Below are 19,463 nucleotides of genomic sequence, written 5' to 3'. Positions count from 1 at the left end.
ATCGTATTACGGCCAAAAGAAGGACAGTTTTTATTATAGAAGCCTATGGGATATCATTTTTTTATTTAGCATATGCCTTGTAGCATTTATTATATATATGCTACAAGGCATATGCTAAATAAGAATTATATATTAAAATAAGCAAGCCACATTGCAAATTAACAAACAATTTATATTTTGTTATACGGAGGGGGAAAAATTACAGTGGGAGTAAGGATATGTTAGGCCTACATGCAGCATCTTTAGTGTAAAATTATCTGCGGAAGGTGAGAATCGTTGTGACACATTTATGATTTCTGCCACAGGATTTTTTGAAATAATTCATCTCCTCATTTTTTATTTAGCCTATCCGTTCATTCATTCATTCGTTGTATTTATTGTTTTGCTCAAAAATCATTGGACATGCACGTGCCTAAGTTTGAGTGTGCTTCTAATTTTTTTATTCATTTTTAGGATGGCAGTTGCGGTCTCTAGCATCCAGAAAATAGATTTATTACGCCATCTAGTGTTAAACAAAAGGTGTTGCAACAAGAGAAGCGCTTGCAGCATACAGCATGCATTTAAGTACAATGACAAATATTTCACCCTCTGAAAAATCACCTTTATCGGATATATAACCTCCGATATATAACCTGTGATATCGTCTTCTTTGTCGACGACTTGGTGACAATACAATTCAAGGACACCTGCCTCATTTGTAGGACAAAAACCCTAATATCAAGAGCATCAGCTATTTCATAACCTATTGTCTTTTTAAAACACTTTTTGGAACGCAACTGACTACATATAAAATACGTAGCCTATTTAATAAAGGATTGTTTTTTGTTATATAGCCTTTGAATGGTTATTTTATTTTAAAATATGATTTAACACAGCCTATCTTTTGAGCGAGCAGTATTGGATGAGGGGTATCCTGAAGGGACCTCGGAGTAGCCTATTGTGCCCCCTTGCGCAAATGGTGTGGGAGATCACCAATGGATGAGGCAGCGCTCTTTCGCGTGTCATGTTTTTGAAGTGCCACGCGTTTCACTCTCGTTTCACTCTAGGTTCCCCACTCGGCACGCACCAATGCAGATACGGACCGGATCGGACGCTGCTGGCGCCTGAACGCGTATCCATCTTCATTGCGCTCACGGTGCTTTTCTCCAGCTCGCCGGTATCATGCAGTCTTTAATATCCCCAGTCACCAAAGCAATACTAGTTGCACTGTTTATTTTTGCGATCCTGCTCATTTTGTACGTGATATTATGGTATATATGTCGAGATGTGGATTGTGATCACGGAATTTGATTGACATTATTGGATGCGTCTTTAAGGACATGCTCCGGGTGTCCCAGCATTGGCACTGTTCAACAAGGGAGCAAAGGGTGACTCTGGTAAGTGCCTTGTGACTAACCAGTTTAACTCCAGGAATGAGATTTAGAGGTGGACAGCAGTTAGAATTTGAATAGGATAGACTGTCCTTTTCCACTAACGTGTTGCGCTTCACTGGCTGTCGGTAACCATCGCAAATAGGCTACCTGCTTTCCTTCCACCTGGTAATGTGGACGCACCAGTTGAAATTATTTTACATGTCCAATTTTAAGCTTTTAAACTAACCTGAAATCGGGGAGTCAAGGAACCCTATCTTATCCCATCCATCGTTTAAATTGAATTTATCTGCCATTTATGATAAAATAACTTTTCTCAGTAGTAAATAGCCTATGCAACGAAAATCACCTTGTTCTTTCCCACATAGACAGAGAGCAGATACTGCTGCACTGTGAGCAAAAATTACCAAGAAAAGTTGGCACAGATATGATACCAAGGGCTCTCAATTGCTTTTAAAGCATGATATCTGTTGAGTGCCATCAGCTTATAATGCGAAGAGTTTATGCCTCTCCTTTCGTCTGTCGTATTATGATACACAAAAGCAAATATCTTACACCAGTTAATCGCACTGGAAGTTTATGGAATCCTATGGCAAGCCTATTTAACATGCATTCATTTAATCTATTTTTGTTAATCTGTAGTGTGTGTCTAATGGGTAATACAGTTTTAACAACAAGTAGCCTATATTTTATTTCACTCGTATCAATAGATATTCCAGTACTCACTAGTAGGGCTATATATTCAAATTGTCATTCCTTTGCTACCAGTCATATCTTACAGCAAGGATTCCACTGTCAATGGCAACAAATTGCTTGCAGTTTTTTTTTTTTTTTTTCATTGAAATATATGTACATTATATTTAATTATCTATCAACTATTCACATAATAGTGTGTATTTCAATTGTTGCTGCTACCTATTGCAGTTTTACTAGTAACTATACTAATTTTTAGGTAGTAGCCAACCTATAGCCTAACTATCTATAGTCACTATAGCCTATCTATTTCAGCTAGCCTACAGAGATTTATTTAGGCTACTAGAACCCATTTTTGAGACACTAGTAACAATATATACAGTTTATAGTATGTACCATCTGATGAATAGTTAGAAACATTAAAATAGACGATTTGGGGTTACGAAATAAATGTTAAAACGGCTTGCCATAGAAACCTGTGGTACGCCTTTTGTGCGCTTGTGATGCGAGAGCGTTTGGAATTTGGTTCGTGCCTTCAACCGTTCGTTATGCAGAGATTCAATAAAAACTCAATGCTACAGCTCCAGATGTCTTTATATTTCATCGTTTTTTAGTCACTAATGTATAGACTAAAAGCAACGTGCATATTTATATAATGCTTTAATATTGCATTATCTTTTCCACTGCTCATATAGATTTAAATATATTTCTTCTTTTGCAAACCGGCTACAATTTCACCCCAAGAGCATATAGTGACTCACCGATTAAATACTCCACTCTGAACGTGAGAAGAATCTCAAGTGTCAGCACAGTCACCATAGCGCATCATGAGTGCGTCCAACTGCCAATTTGCCCTCGAACCGAGGCCATTGCAAGTGAGCTTGAGAAATAACCGCTAGATCCAGATCAATGGCATTGATGTGAATCTGCTATACCGACGGAACTCAAAGAGTCGTTTACATTTCCTATCTGAAGGACAAATAGAGGGCAGATTAGTTGCTAGTTAACCATTTCATTGTGTTTGTTGAAGATGTCTCAAGATGTTTCAGAATATAAAATCATTAGACTTGAGTACAAACTCATAAGAATGCTAAAAATGTATTGAATGTAGGATGTATTTGATATACGTGTGTGCAAGAGAAAAACAATAGAATGGTGTGAGGAAGTCACTGACATTCACAATTCATTACAAAATGACCACACTTATTTGTTAAGCCTGCTGTCCATAGTGTCCATTGCTGCTAAGTCAAACTATATGCCATATCACAAAAATACAAACAAATGTGGCAAGGACAGAACATATAGCCTAACGATAAATATAACACCTTACATCCTTAAAATAAAAACTATTAAAACAGTTTGAAGCCGGTGACATGAAATAGATAGGTTAATTCATAATTAATGAAATGCATTAGTGATGTAAGCAAAAATAAAGCATGGTTCTATTTTGTTTGTGTCCCTTGAATATAATTCAAATCTGAATGGATTAAAGGGATAGTTCACCCAAAAATTAAAACTCATTCTAATGTTGTTCCAAACCCATCATGAGACTGTGGTTAATCTTCGAAACACAGATAAATAAGTGAATAAATAAATAACTAAATAAATAATGAAACCTGAGACAATTCTGCCCCTCCATTAAAAGTTTAATCAAAATTTACAAGACCAAAAAAGGTCATAAAGGTGTCAGAAACCACATGAATAAGTGCTTTAATCCAAGTATTGCGTTATTTTATGTAGGAGATATGATTGCTTTACATGATGAACAAATTTAATTTATGCTTTTATCACTGTACATATAAGCATTCATATATAAAGCAAATCATATATAGTGTAAACAAACTCAATTGTGCTAATTTCAGTTTTCATGTTTATCATTTGCAATGTGCTCTATGTATGTGTGTCGATCATTGTTTAAATAAAAGTAAATCTGTTCATCATATAAAGCGATCGTATCTCTTGACAATTAAACCTCTCGATTAATACAGATTACTTCTATGGTGCTTTTATTATCTTTTTGGAGCTTCTAAGTTTTGGTTATTTGAACTTTGAATGGATCGAAAAGAACCTTTCAGGTTCATTAACAAATATCTGAATTTGAATTTCGAAGATGAACAAAGGTCTAGCGAAGGTAAAGGATGGAAGAATTTTCATTTTTGGCTGAACTATCCCTCACTCATGCTCTGAATGCCAACTATATACTCCATGTGTGCAAATTACACAACTGTAGTTACAAATTACACAACTGTTCTTGGAACAGTTGAACTGGAGAGAGAGAGAGAGAGAGAGAGAGAGAGAGAGAGAGAGAGAGAGAGAGAGAGAGAGAGAGAGAGAGAGAGAGAGAGAGAGAGAGAGAGAGAGAGAGAGAGAGAGAGAGAGAGAGAGAGAGAGAGAGAGAGAGAGAGAGAGAGAGAGAGAGAGAGAGAGAGAGATATGGGGGAGGGTTGGAGCTCCTGTTGTTCTGAATGCATTCTGACATGGAGTCAGTAGATACAAACAAACTCTGAAGGGGAAAATACAACAGCTGTTTTGCTATCCAGCATCCAGAGTAAGTGGAAAAGAAGGAGAGAGAGGGAGAGACTGAGTTTATGCGTGAGTGGATGTTTTTCTGGAGGCTTAGCACTTCTGGAAAGGAACGACTGTGAGTAGGGATTCAGGTCAGTGTTAGAACATGCTCAGGGGGAAGCAAACTCTCTGGGATAAAGCAACATGTCTGCTGAAAGTGATGAAGACAAGCAGAGAGAGAAACAAGATAGGAGATTCTCAGGTCACACTGACATGTAATTATTAGAAGTTTTCACTTTTGATCAGTGGTACTGATTTAACCAGCGAGGACAAATCTTGAGTGCTGGTGTGGGAAAGCAAGTTGTCATTTTGTCACACCTCAGCCTGTTCTGTGTTATCACCTGGCCCATTTCCAGCATTTTCCATTTTTTTCCCTGAATTCTCATACATTATAAAAATTCAGCAACAGGTCAAAGCGTAGACTAAATTATAAACAGAATTACTCTAAGAAAAAATTCCCTGGTACTCAGTTTCCACAATTTGAGACATCCAGCCTCTTCTTCTCAGACAAAATCCATTCTTATATGGCCTGAGAGCACTTCCAGAAAATGTCTGTTTACATAGTACTAGTCAAACATCAAGGATTCTCCACAACCTGCTGTCATTGCACCAAAGCTGAGCCCCAGGTTTGTGTTCCTGTCTCTTGAGGCGTTTTCATGGCACACATCGCCCTTGAATGACAGTAGGCTACATAAATGGCTGTTTGCCCCCAACAGAAAAAAAATCTGCATGTGCCAAGGATGTAGAGTGAAACAGTCAGAGACTCTTCATTTCGTCATACTGTAAATGCAATAAAATAAAAATAATTAAGTCATGTTTTTATGTCTGTTACATAGTTTGCATTCAAAATTACTTATGGCTTTTGATTACTAACTGGTCGGTCAGTCTACAAAATAAACAAAGATATGGTCTGAGACCACTAATAAAAATATTTTTTTTCTAATACAATAATATTTTCATGACAATTTCAGAATATTTTAGGATTATTTTGTCCTCCTTCTGCTGTAATGACAGCAGAACTTAAGCTGGTGAGCTGGCAACTTCACAAGTAAAACCCATGTTATCCAGCGAGATTTGAAAATGTTCCAAAAGCACATCTTGTGTAATTCCATGGAAGCAATAACATCTGACCTTTTAATTTTAATTAAATGTAATTAATATCTATCTATCTATCTATCTATCTATCTATCTATCTATCTATCTATCTATCTATCTATCTATCTATCTATCTATCTATCTATCTATCTATCTATCTATCTATCTTTAAAATATGGAACATCTTATCTTATGCTCACCAAGGCTGCATTTTTATCTAATTAAATTGATCAAAATTTGATCAAAAGTGGCAGCAAAGACATTCATAATGTTACAAAACATTTACAAATATAAATCATGCTGAACTTAAAAATGTAATAGCCAAATTGTCTGGTGTGCATGTGATTATAGCTGCCTAATTAGGTTCTTGTGTGTGCAATTCCACAAAACTGGAAGACTTTCCTAACATAGCAATAGGCTTTTTTAGAAAGGAAATTTTAAAAGACAAAATTTGGAAGAATAAAAAAAAAAAAGGAAAAAAAAGGAAGAATTAGGGAGAATTAGTTAATAATTTACTGCCAATTGTACTGCTTTACTGAGGTATATTGCTAAATTACACTTTTAAATGAAAGTATTAGGTTTCAACTTACTCTAAGTCTACAGTTTGTCACTCACCAAGAATTTAAGAGTTTACCAAATAGTATGCACCTCCTGATGGAAATAACATGCATCACAACATTTATTTGTATCAAGAGGTGCATCAATTTTGGTCAAGATCTTATATTGACAATGCAAGAGTCAAGCACTCTGTAAAGTCTCCTCCAGCACACCCCAAAGACTTTCAATGAATTTTAGGTCATGACTCAGTGAAAATGATTCTTCATGCTCCCTAACCAACCATTCTTTCACAATCTGAGTCTGATGTCATTCTGGAATATGGCCATGATGTGTCTTCCTGCATGGTTGTTTAAGAAATGAAAAGCTACACAATAAGGGTTAGAAGAACTGCGGCCAAACATATAACATAATAGAAACATAATGATCACTACAACAATGATCCAATCGTGTGTGTGTGTGTGTGTGTGTGTGTGTGTGTGTGTGTGTGTGTGTGGCAATATCCGAAATCCTTGTTCGTGTGGGGACATTTTTTGGTCCCCATGAGGAAAACGGCTTAGAATAGAATATACAGTTTGTACAGTATAAAAACCATTAAGTTTATGGAGAGTCCCTACAAAGATAGTAAACCAGACGTGTGTGTGTGTGTGTGTGTGTGTGTGTATTAGGGGTGTAACGATACCCTCATGTCACAATTCGATACATATCACGATACGATATTATTGCGATACTCCAAGACATATGATAAAAGGTTAACAAAAAATGTACTGTTGATTAAAATGCTACATCTTATATTGCATTGTAGGTGTGAAATGAATAGGCTTGGACCTGGTGCTGGCAACCCAATGCACAGGACAATGGGGACACCAGAATAAAAATATTAATGATTCTGAAGTTAAAAATACAGAATTATTTAAGATGAATATGCTTGCACTCTGTCACTGACTATATATTTAAAATAATGTAGTAACTTTTTACTGGTAACATAAGACATTTGGCATTACCAGGACAATGACTAATTGAGTCTTGTTACTTATTGCAATCTGGAAAGGTGGTGCTGTTTTTGGTCCTCTGTCAGTTTGACAGGCTCAAGCATGATTATGTCCCTTTGAATACTTGCTATTTCCTGTGATTTAACCTGAATATAATATGATTTTTGGATATTTTTAACTGTTACAATGCTTGCCTTTTTTCCCCCTCTAATGAGCCTTGAGAACACTTTTTTCTTGCTTAAGCAAGATTCAACAAAGACTGTCACAATTGAAGACCACTTTTCTCCCTTTTTGTGGCGATGGACATATTTTGTTGTTGTTGTGATTTGCTAAGGCTCAACACAAATAGTCCCTCATTGCATTATTATACATTATATAGTAGTTCAATTAAAAAAATATATATATCACACAGTAATTTTTATTTTGGGTGAAATACACAATACATATTGTCACTAATCACTGATTCTTGAGATAAGAGACAAAACACCCAAAAGCCCGCTTTATGTTAAAAATAAAGAAATTCATCAAAATAAAAATACTTAAAAAGAAGTTAAATCCAAAGGAAATATGGATGCTCAGGACATTCATTGCTTTTGTTTTAAAATAATTTTGTAAGTATTATTTTAAATACTGTAAAATATTTTTTAAATAATTAATAAAAAAATAAAAAATTATTTTAAATACTGTAAAATATTATATATTTTATATATATATATATATATATATTATATTTTTTTTTACAAAAATAACACCACACAGGCATTAATAAACACCTAATGGATCAGAATATGTCAAAAACTCAATTTCGACCAAAAGTGGAGATAGAACCATATAATTTTAAGCTCACGATGTGTAACAGAGTCAAACTAGTGAAAGTGCAAGTAAAAGCCTCACTCCCCTGATCTCAAGAGGCGCTCTAGCGACGGATGCTAGAAGCTGCAGTTTTTAGCCTCCTTGTTAGAGTGCCTGGCTCCCTCACTGGAGACCCAGGTTCGAAGCCCGCACAGAGCGGGGGCGAGTAGGACCTGGTTGAGGAGTTACACATGCTCTACTTGGAAAATACATGTAATTTAACCTGACCTCAGCATGAGGTCACAATGTAAAACTGCCAAACAAAGTGTTTAAAAATGCAACAATATCAAAAATGTAATGTAATGTAATGTAATATATCAAACAATACAAACAAGTAAATCTTGAATTATATTTTTAATAAAAAATGCCTATCAAAGTTGTCCTCACTTTGCGTATAATGTTTGAATAAATCAGACAATGTCATGGCCATCTTTAACTCGAACCCTTTCCTATTTCCTGCTCATTGTGGATCTTACGGTAGGACACATAGTCCTGGAAGTCCTGGAAAAAATATTTTATACAAACAATGTTGAAGTCTCTGCAGTCGCAGCCTTAACATGTCAGCTCTGTCTTCCCGGTGTAATAGTTTCTGTAAATAGTTGTGGGAGGGGGGAACCTCCACTTCACTGTACAACATCTGGTTAAGGTGGAAAAATATTACATTGTCAGATGTCAACTCCATCAGGTATTATGTCTGGAGTTGGACCATACACACACACACAGTCATATTGTTTTTTTAGTACTCTTTCCACCACACACACACACACACACACACACACACACACAAACATATGTGTGTGTGTGTGTGTGTGTGTGTGTGTGTGTGTGTGTGTATTAGACAGTGGTGGAAAGAGTACTAAAAAAACAATATGACTCAGGTAAGAGGAGTTTGCTTAAAAACTCCTCAAGTTACTACGTTACAAAGTACTTTAGTATAGTTTTCTATTTTTATCCAAAATGAGGCGATGTTAGCAATATGGAGCGCTAAACACTCTCATGTAATTTAATATGTTTAGTTCATGGAGGCCAGAGGACGCCCAGGAAATCCCTTATATGGACATCAGATATCTGCAGCTGAATAATATGCAGATAGAGACTAACGAAACATGAAGACAATAAACACGATTGCAATGATCTGTGTTTATCTGTGTTCTTCAAGCCATCTCAAGTATTTTTATTAGAATGATGTATATCTATAATGCAACACTAATAGACATAACCTGTATCAGAGTATATAATTTTGATAAAATTATATATTTTATATCTCACTCTGTGTTAAGAAGCAACCACAGAAGCAAGTTATTTCAAACAGGATTGACCTGTATAATAAATAGTGATTTTGGAGAAAAACATGATATTAATCTTGTCACTATTAACATATTAGCTATCCCTGTTGTCAAGAGTGATTGTTTTATTGCTAAATTTGAAAAGTAGCCTAAGTCCACATAAGATCATTTGAATGTTTTTTAAGAAGGGCAAAAGCAAAGAACAGTAAGTGAGATGTCTGATCAAAGAAATGTAGGATTAACATGGTAGGCCTATATGGATACAAAAGTGACAGTAAAACAATACGGGTTAACATGTTAAATCAAATGTTCTTTTTTTTCCGTTCTGCCGAAAATGTGCTGGGAGCCCACTGTTGCTATAGCACCGAGCTACACTTTTACACGCATCTGATTGATAAATCATGTGATATTATTTCACTGTTATTGCTAATGTTGAGGTTATTTCAGCTTCTTACACAGTTTGCTTCGTACATTTAGTTAACTGCATTGTTAAAGAGGGCAAGCTAAAGAATTAAACTGAACTGTGCGCATGCATTTTAGACACATTGTTCTTGCTCCATCTATGGCAAGGCAAGGCAAGGCAAGTTTATTTATATAGCACATTTCATACACAATGGCAATTCAAAGTGCTTTACATAGAAGAAATTAAAATAATAAAAAGAAATAAGAATAATTAAAACAGTTTAGAAAAATAAAAAATAAAATACAGTACAGTACAAACAGTCGGACGAACATTGGCACAGTGCTCATTCAGTAAATGCATAGCTAAACAGATGTGTTTTGAGTCTGGATTTGAAAGTGACTATTGTAGGAGCACGTCTGCTCCTCTGGAAGCTGGTTCCAGCATAATAGCTAAAAGCGGACTCGCCATGCTTTGAGTGAACCCTTGGTATTTCTAGCTGATATGATCCTAGTGATCTGAGTGATCTGTTGGGTTTATATTCAGTGAGCATATCTGCAATATATTGAGGTCCTAGGCCATTGAATGATTTATGTGCGATAACTGCGTCCTTGTATGAGCCTAGGTTTCTATTTACTTAAACTGCTCAGTGCTGTAGTAATATCAATGGTATGACCCATTTCAATTTAAAATCAGAATATGAGCATAGTTCACTTTCATTCACTAAAATAGATTCAAAACGTGAACGCCAGTGATTGACGGTATGAACGCCCCGCCCCCCAGCTGAACTGGAAATTTTGATAGAGACAGAGCGTATTTAGGCCACGCCCACACCGGGGGGAAAACAATCCAATTGCGAGAGGCTGCCTCCTTGTCATTTATGACTTATAACAAAAAAACAAAACAATGTCTAAAAGCTGCTATGTGACAAGGTGTACAGCAAACAAGCTAAATAACCCAGAAATAAATTTTTATAAGCTGTCGACCCCAAAATTATTGGCTGAAGCGCTTCAGATCGGTCGTTATTGGCTGAAGCGTAGAGCTCTACTGCAGTAGTTTGAAAAGTGTCTGTCAAATTCCAGTTCGCCCTATCGCTCTGTCGGCACCTTTGTCATAGTAGGTCACTTTGTGGCCTACTTTTGGTGGAAAATAAATGTAGCGAAGTTGAATAGCCTACTTTATTTTTATTCAACTCAATTAAAAGTACCACAATATAATTATACTCAAGAAAGTAGAATTAAAAAAAAAAAATCTACTCAAGTAGGCTACTGTAACGACAGTATTTGAAATTAGTTACTTTCCACCTCTGGTTTTAGAATGTTGTTCTAATGTGTTTCATGATTTTATTTACATATATATTTGGCCTGATTTACATGCCTTATATAGATTGCATCTTTACATCTACTGTCTCCATGAAATCAAAACAAGAACTATTGCAGTTCTTATTTTAAGTGTACACATCTTTTTTTCTTTTTCTTGTTTTTTTCTTTACCTGTCACTCACAGGAGATCACAATAGCAAACCCTGATTTAATGGACTTTATAGAGAGCAAACATGCCAATTCCCACTGCTTAAGTCATGCAGGTCAGCACAAATAAAATGTAAGTAATTGATGCGGTTTAAAGACAGCCTTTGGATTCACATTGGGATCATTTCTGGTGCTATATAGGGCAGAACCCTATGACCATTACACTCAACAACGTGCACTTCTTGTATTCTGTGAGCTACTGGAGACCCAGAATGAGACATACTGTATCTCTAAAAGGAGAAAAGCAGGCCACTGGAAGGATTGTTGTATTAAATAAAATAGTTTAGTTGTCTTAATTTGTTGTCTTGTCAATAAGTTGTTGTAAGCTCAGTTGTACCTTTGTCAACTCCGTTAGTTACACCGTCAGATGAAGGTTTCTGTTCATTTTGAAATAAATATTTTATTATTTTTTTCCATTTATTGTGTTGAAATATTAAACATCAACTGAACTATCATGTCTGATTTACCTAATAACATTGGTTATATATGTTTAATAGCCTAAAGGGATAGTTCACCCAAAAATGAAAATGCTGTCATCATTTACTCTTCCTCAAGTTGTTCATACAGGTTTGGAACAACTTGAGGAAGAGTAAATGATGACAGCATTTTCATTTTTGGGTGAACTATCCCTTTAAAAGAAGGGTGGAGAATTAAAATTAAGGAATTTAGGAAACTGGCTTTTCATAGCCAGAGATGGCAAAAGTACTCACTTCTCGTACTCAAGTAGAAGTACAGATACTTGTGTTAAAAAATACTCTGGTAAAAGTAGAAGTACTGATTTAACTTCTTTACTCAAGTAAAAGTAACAAAGTACAGGCTTGGAAATTTACTTATAAAAGTAAAAGTAGCCTTGCGAATGATAACCATTTTTTTATGCAAAGCTACCTGGACCACACAAATGTTACTAGAGTGCAAGCTGAGAAACTTAAGTGGATATGGAAAAAAGGTTCTTTATATGCCATTGCCTAACGTTACATTTTAAATGGATGTCTGCCAATAGGCCTAAAACATCACATAGCCTATATGATTATTGTGACAGAGACTCATCCAGGTTAATGAGATTCTGACTGAGTAGCAAGATATGAATTCAATTGTGAATTCAATTGTGATTCTGTGAGAATTCAGACCCAGTTTCTCTTTTTTAATCTTCCACTTAACATTTAAAGGAATCTACATGTAGGCTATGATTTTTCCGCGAATGAATGCCGCCGAATCTGTCGAGTCGTCTTGTAGTGACGGGGTCAAGTGTGCAACGTATATTCCCATTCATTTGACCGTTCGCAAAGACCGGTTTGCGAACGGTCCCAAACCCTTCCGTTCCCTTTAGTTACTGTTGCTATGTCCGACAAGCGACGCCGCTCTTACGCCACACTGTCAGGGTTTTGCAGGCCGAAGACGAGGAGACAGGATTTCAATACATCTGGTTTATTCACAAACTCAGAATACAAGAAAACACTCAACACCGACCTTGACAATTCAACGACCGACAAAGACTGAAGGAACACACAGGACTTAAATACACAAGGAAACAGATCAGGGAAATAAGACACCGCTGGGGCAAAACAAACGAGATAACTAAATGAGGTGATTAACAAGGCACAGGTGAGACAGGTGAATAGAAGACAAAGACAACACAGTCCAAACATGAACGGAAACGTGACAGTACTCCCCCGTTTTGTGTCTCTTTAATGTGTCGTGACAGATCGCTGTAGAGCCTCAGTTAAAGCTGCTCGTGAACCGATCATCTCTTCCTTCTAGTTAATTTATACAGCATCAAATAAACATGAATGAACATAAGAGGAATGATGTTTTTACGCGAAAAGACGTCGGTACACTTCGTTTTTCAAGTTTAAATCCTCCAATGTCTACTCTCCTGACTGCTTTGTCGGACAAAATGGCGGATTATGATTGGTCACATCGCCTGTCAATCAAACTCCCTGTGAAGGGTTGATGACGCAAAAATAATAACGACTCCACTGAAATTATTTGAAACTAAAGTAACGAGACAATTTTTTTAAATGTAAGGAGTAGAAAGTACCGATATTCATGTTAAAATGTAAGGAGTAAAAGTAAAAAGTCGGCACAAAAATAAATAGTAAAGTAAAGTAAAAATATCTGAAAAATCTACTTGAGTACAGTAACGAAGTATGTACTTCGTTACTTCCCATCTCTGATAATAGCCCAGGAAAAATGTAGAGAATGTATTTTTTCACTTAGCTCCTTTACAGAACAATAACTGAAGACTTTACACTGTTGTTGGATGAATCAAATTAAAATAGCATGCTTTTTAATGTTTCTGTTTTGAAGTGAATAAATTATACATTTTTAAGAAAAGAACTTAACAATTGAACTTAACCATATGTAATAAACATTTTGCAAAAGAAAACCTTAAAAAGGTTAATTATAGATAAAGTAAGACAGAAACACGCCTGTTCACCGGTCATTTTCCTCAGCTGTAGGCAAAGGCAAGTTTCAAATTGCTTCTCGACTATCGCTAAATTAATCCTCTAGTTTAGCGCCATCTACTGTTTTAGAAGTTGCTCGACTGCATTTGTGAGAAAATCGGCCTGGACACATTTGTGAGAAAATCGAGCCGAGAGATCTCATAAAAAGCCAAGTGTCTCACACAATCATAACAGACAGATATGCATTTGTATGCACTAGATTTGGTATTTGTTCAAAGGTTAAATGCAATTTGTAGGATGGTTTGTATTTATTTGTGAAATATTATCTAGGCTCATTTATTTATATTTGTAAAACACTCACAACGGATCAAGTCCAGACCGAACTTCCCGACCTCAAATGTTGTGGGCGGTGCTAAATTCGGCCGGCATCCAGGCTATCAGTCTGCCACTAGTTTAATCTGATTCGGCAGATAACTGTACCAAATTGGCTTGATAAAAATACCTCGCCAATTATATTCAACAATTATTTTATCTTATTTGCTCTTACTGTATATTTGCTATACAGTCTACAACTATTCTGCATTATATTGGCCAGCTCTCTAGTTATTACTGGCCACTAAAAAATCTCTCCATCTCTATCTCTAGCCTAGCGTATCTCTTGATTGTACTTAAATGTGTGTTCACCAGTTTTTCAAATTATTATCCTGCTATGTCTTTTGGTAATTTTCATCAGCTGCATTTATTTTTCTTCTTTTTTTTCTTTTTTTTTCTGGCAGTGGTTAATCCCTGTAGTAAATCGGAGTCCAGATTGGGTGTCTACAGTGCTTGTCGTAGACAGCGGAACTATCGTAAGAACAGCTGATCCGTTCCTGCTGTACTTCAGCACGGAGCGTAAATACTGAGACACTCCCTGTCATCTTCAAACATGTGGTGGTTTTTGCCTTGTATCTTCGGCTTCATCAGACTCTACTTAGACGGCGTCAAAGTTCTCCTATACCAGCTTTTCAACAAATCGTTCAACCTGCCAGGTTAGAGGTTTTTATCGTTACGGATTTGCAGTGGTCTAACGGGTAGTTATTTTATGTGTCTAGCAGCTGTCAAACATCTATTCAATAGTTACAAGCTGTCTTGTGGGAGCTGCGCTTAAAGGGACAGTTCACCCAAAAACAAATGTTATGCATCAGATTCATGTTCAAAACCGATAAACACAAAATGAGTTGTGCGGCAGAATGACAGGATCAGTCACTATTCACTTTAGTTGTATGGAACAACAGTTGTAATGAATGTGGATGGTGACTGAGACTGTTATTCTGTCTTAACACTGAAGAAAGTAACGCGGGTGAGTAAGTAAATAGTGAGTAAAAAATTATTACAGTTTTTTTTTTTTTTTTTGTAGAACAAAGTACTTCAACTTTTTCTTATACTTTATACTACTGATACAGTTTGTATATGACAGTTGCATATATAGCTGCTAAATCGCGTTGGCTGAAATTATGCTTAACCTGTTTCTTATTTGTTATAACAAACTACTGTAACCTTTCACCTATTTATTTTAACACACACACACAAAATAAATAGGTGAAAGGTTACAGTAGTTTGTTATATATGTGTGTGTGTGTATAGATAGATAGATAGATAGATAGATAGATAGATAGATAGATTCAATTAATAACTAAGGATTTTTACAACCAAAATGAATCAACACTGAATTACTTAAGTACAATGGCACTATTTTCTTCTAGATCTGCTGTATATATATATATATATATATATATATATATATATATATATATTACTGACACTGTACTTATTAGGGGCCAAGCACCGAAGGTGCGTAGGCACCTATTGTATCTGTTCCCGTTCTTATTATTATTATTCTTCCTTCTTCCAACTGGGAGTCTATGGCAGCCCATAGAACCGAATGCGGGAAAGTTGTTTTGGTTTGACATTCTGATAGAGGACAGTCCCAACATTAAATACACCAATTTTGGTGTGTCTAAGTCATTCCCTCTAGCGCCACCACCTGTCCAAAGTTTCACTTTTATTTTGCTAATAACTTTTGAACCGTAAGGCCAATCAACAAAATTATTTTTCTCTCTGATTCCTGAGCTCATGCCAATTCGATTGCACCCTATGACATCATTTCTGTCATAACAATATGGCCGCCATTTTGAATTTATCTAAAAAGCTACTTTTTCGAACTCGTCCTAGACGGTTTGTCCGATTTGCACGAAAATTGAACCAGATCATCTACAGACCATGCTGACAAAAAGTTATGGAATTCAAGTTGATTCGCTTAACAGTTTTCGATAAACCCACGAATACATTTTACGTAGCGCTTGCGAAAACAGATGTAAGGCCGTATCTCCGCAACGCTTTATCGGATTCAGACCAAACTCGGTACATGTCATCACAAGCATGACCTGAGGCTACATGCTGTGTTTCGGCGCAGCGCCACCTACTGGTCCGGAGATATGAAAAATGGCTATTTTTGCTTATAACTTCTGAACAGTTTGTCCAAAAATCATAAAATTGGTCTCGTTAGATTCAGGGTAACATGCCGAGTCGACTGATATCCAATATTACCATATCGGCCATTTTGACTGTCGGCCATTTTGAATTTTGTGCTAAAATGCTGTATTTTAAGAACGCATGAACAGATTGTTACGAAACGTGGTATGGGTCATCAGCACAATGCCCTGAATGAGCCTGAGAAGTTTCGAAACAGCGCCACCTAGTGGTGAATTTTTTTTTTCAAATGCTTATAACTTTGGGTGTGGTCGACTTATTTTCACGAAACTCATCTTTTTAGACTCCTGAATCGTTGCCGAGTCCTATGATACCAAACATGCTAGGTTTCGCCTTACGGTTTGTGTAGCGTTGTGATTTAGTGCTTAAAAAACATTTGGCTATATCTTTGAAACCGCTAGTCCGATCGAGATGAAACCACCGTCAGAAGTTTGGAAACATAGGTCGATAGCTATACGCCAATGCCCAAATGCGAAAATATTGATGTTTAGGGGTAGTAAATTCCAAACAAAGTCATGTGTCAGTCATTTTTTACATGTTTTTTCATATAAATGTCTATAACTCCGAAGCGAATTGAGATATTTTCACCAAAATCGACACACATATGTATGAGCTCACTCTGAGGACATGTAAAAAAGATGGTGGGACTCAGCCTCTTGGTGGCGCTATAATAGAACAAAACATGAAATTCCCATTGACTTCAATGCAGTTTTGTGAAATAAAATGCTATACTAAACAAATGCATTGGTGTAATATTACGAAACTCAAAATGTGCCATCAGCACCATCCCCTGAAGGTACCCAAAATATTTCGAGACAGTGCCACCTAGTGGTCAAAAGTTATAACAAAATTTACAAAACTGCTAATAACTTTTGAATAAGTTGGCCTATTGTAATGCAACTGGTCTTAATAGATTCCTTGGGTCAAGACGAGAACATAGATACCAAGGTTTCCTTATTTGGCCTAGCTTCCTGTCCGCCATCTTGATTTTCAGTCAAAACCTACTTTTTCGAACTCCTCCTAGACCGTTTGTCCGATTTTCACCAAAATCGAATCGTATCATCTCCAGACTGTGCTGACTAAAAGTTATGGATTTCGTGTCTATAGACGAAACCGTTTTCGTATAGCGTAGCAGCAAAGTTGAGGCATGATGCTAAAAGCACTATTCAGGCTTTATCTCTGCAATGCCTTGACATATTGACACCAAACTTTGTATGTGTCATTGTCACTTCACTCTGACCACATCACATCAGTTTTGTAACTGCGCCACAGATTGGTCGAAAGTGATAATCCATTAAATCATATTTCGAATGACTTTTTATATGATTTTTCAGCCATTTCGCCTAAAATCCTCTTTAAATGTATTTAATTGCTCATTGTTGCAGTTGGTCTGACACCTTCAGCCATGTTGGCATATCCTGTCGTCTGCTTGCGCTTGGCCCCGATAATTGCTGCTTGCAGCTATATTTATTATTCTTCTTCTTCTTCTTCTTCTTCTTCCGCCATGGGAGTCTATGGCAGCCCATAGAACCGATTGCGGGAAAGTTGTTTTGGTTTGACATTCTGATAGAGGACCGTCTCAACATTAAATACACCAATTTTGGTGTTTCTAAGTCATTCCCTCTAGCGCCACCACCTGTCCAAAGTTTCACTTTTATTTTGCTAATAACTTTTGAACCGTAAGGCCAATCAGCGAAATTCTTTTTTCCTCTGATTCCTGAGCTCATGGCGATTCGATTGCACCCTATGACGTCATTTGCCGTCATAAAAATATGGCCACCATCTTGAATTTTCAAAAAAAGCTACTTTTTCGAACTCGTCCTAGACGGTTTGTCCGATTTGCACGAAAATTGAACCAGATCATCTTCAGGTAGTGCTGACAAAAAGTTATGGAATTCAAATGGATTCATCAAACCGTTTTCGATAAACGCACGAATACATTTTACGTAGCGCTAGCAAAAACAGTCGTAAGGCCGTATCTCCGCAACGGTTTATCGTATTCAGACCAAACTTGGTACTTGTACTCACAAGCATGACCTGAGGCTACATGCTGTGTTTCGGCGCAGCGCCACCTACTGGTCCGGAGATATGAAAAATGGCTATTTTTGCTTATAACTTCTGAACAGTTTGTCCAAAAATCATACAATTGGTCTCGTTAGATTCAGGGCAACATGCCGAGTCGACTGATATCCAATTTTGCCATATCGGTCATTTTGGCTGTCGGCCATTTTGAATTTTGTGCTAAAATTCTGTATTTTATGAACGCATGAACGGATTGTTACGAAACGTGGTATGGGTCATCAGCACGATGCCCTGAATGAGCCTGAGAAGTTTCGAAACAGCGCCACCTAGTGGTGAATTTTTTTTTCCAAATGCTTATAACTTTGGGTGTGGTCGACTTATTTTCACGAAACTCATCTTTTTAGACTCCTGAATCGTTGCCGAGTCCTACGATACCAAACATGCTAGGTTTCGCCTTACGGTTTGTGTAGCGTTGTGATTTAGCGCTTAAAAAACATTTGGCTATATCTTTGAAACCGCTAGTCCGATCGAGACGAAACCACCGTCAGAAGTTTGGAAACATAGGTCGATAGCTATACGCCAATGCCCAAATGCGAAAATATTGATGTTTAGGGGTACTAATTTCCAATCAAAGTCATGTGTCAGTCATTTTTTTCGTGTTTTTTCATATAAATGTCTATAATTCCGAAGCGAATTGAGATATTTTCACCAAAATTGACACACATATGTATGGGCTCACTCTGAGGACACGTAAAAAAAATTGTGGGACTGAGCCTCTTGGTGGCGCTATAATTGAACAAAATATGAAATTCCCATTGACTTCAATACAGTTTTGTGAAATAAAATGCTATACTAAACAAATGCATTGGTGTAATATTACGAAACTCAGATTGTGTCATCAGCACCATCCCCTGAAGGCAACCAAAATATTTCAAGACAGCGCCACCTAGTGGTCAAAAGTTATAACAAAATTTCCAAAAAGGCTAATAACTTTTGAATACATCTGGCTATTGAAATGCCACTGGTCTTAATAGATTCCTTGGGTCAAGCCGAGAACATAGATACCAAGTTTTCCTTATTTGGCCAAACTTCCTGTCCTCCATCTTGATTTTCATTCAAAACCTACTTTTTCGAACTCCTCCTAGACCGTTTGTCCGATTTTCACCAAAAT

The 19,463-nt window shown here is 36.6% G+C and overlaps 1 protein-coding gene across 1 annotated transcript in view; it reads left to right on the top strand.

The window, feature by feature from the left end:
• Nucleotides 1–1,017: 1,017 nt before the first annotated feature.
• The window catches only part of dhrsx (dehydrogenase/reductase (SDR family) X-linked), a 79,821-nt gene continuing 61,375 nt past the window's right edge, over nt 1,018–19,463 (top strand). The window contains exons 1-2 of the mRNA XM_084095544.1: nt 1,018–1,376; nt 14,518–14,769. Coding sequence (XP_083951670.1) covers nt 14,667–14,769 — 103 coding nt within the window. The 5' untranslated portion in view covers nt 1,018–1,376; nt 14,518–14,666. The remainder of the gene's footprint in view (nt 1,377–14,517; nt 14,770–19,463) is intronic.

Source organism: Abramis brama, assembly GCF_963993115.1.
Source record: "Abramis brama genome assembly, chromosome: 2".
NCBI classification, from domain to species: Eukaryota; Metazoa; Chordata; class Actinopteri; order Cypriniformes; family Leuciscidae; genus Abramis; species Abramis brama.
Note: the sequence above shows the minus strand (reverse complement) of the source record. Positions and strands in the feature narration are given on the sequence as shown.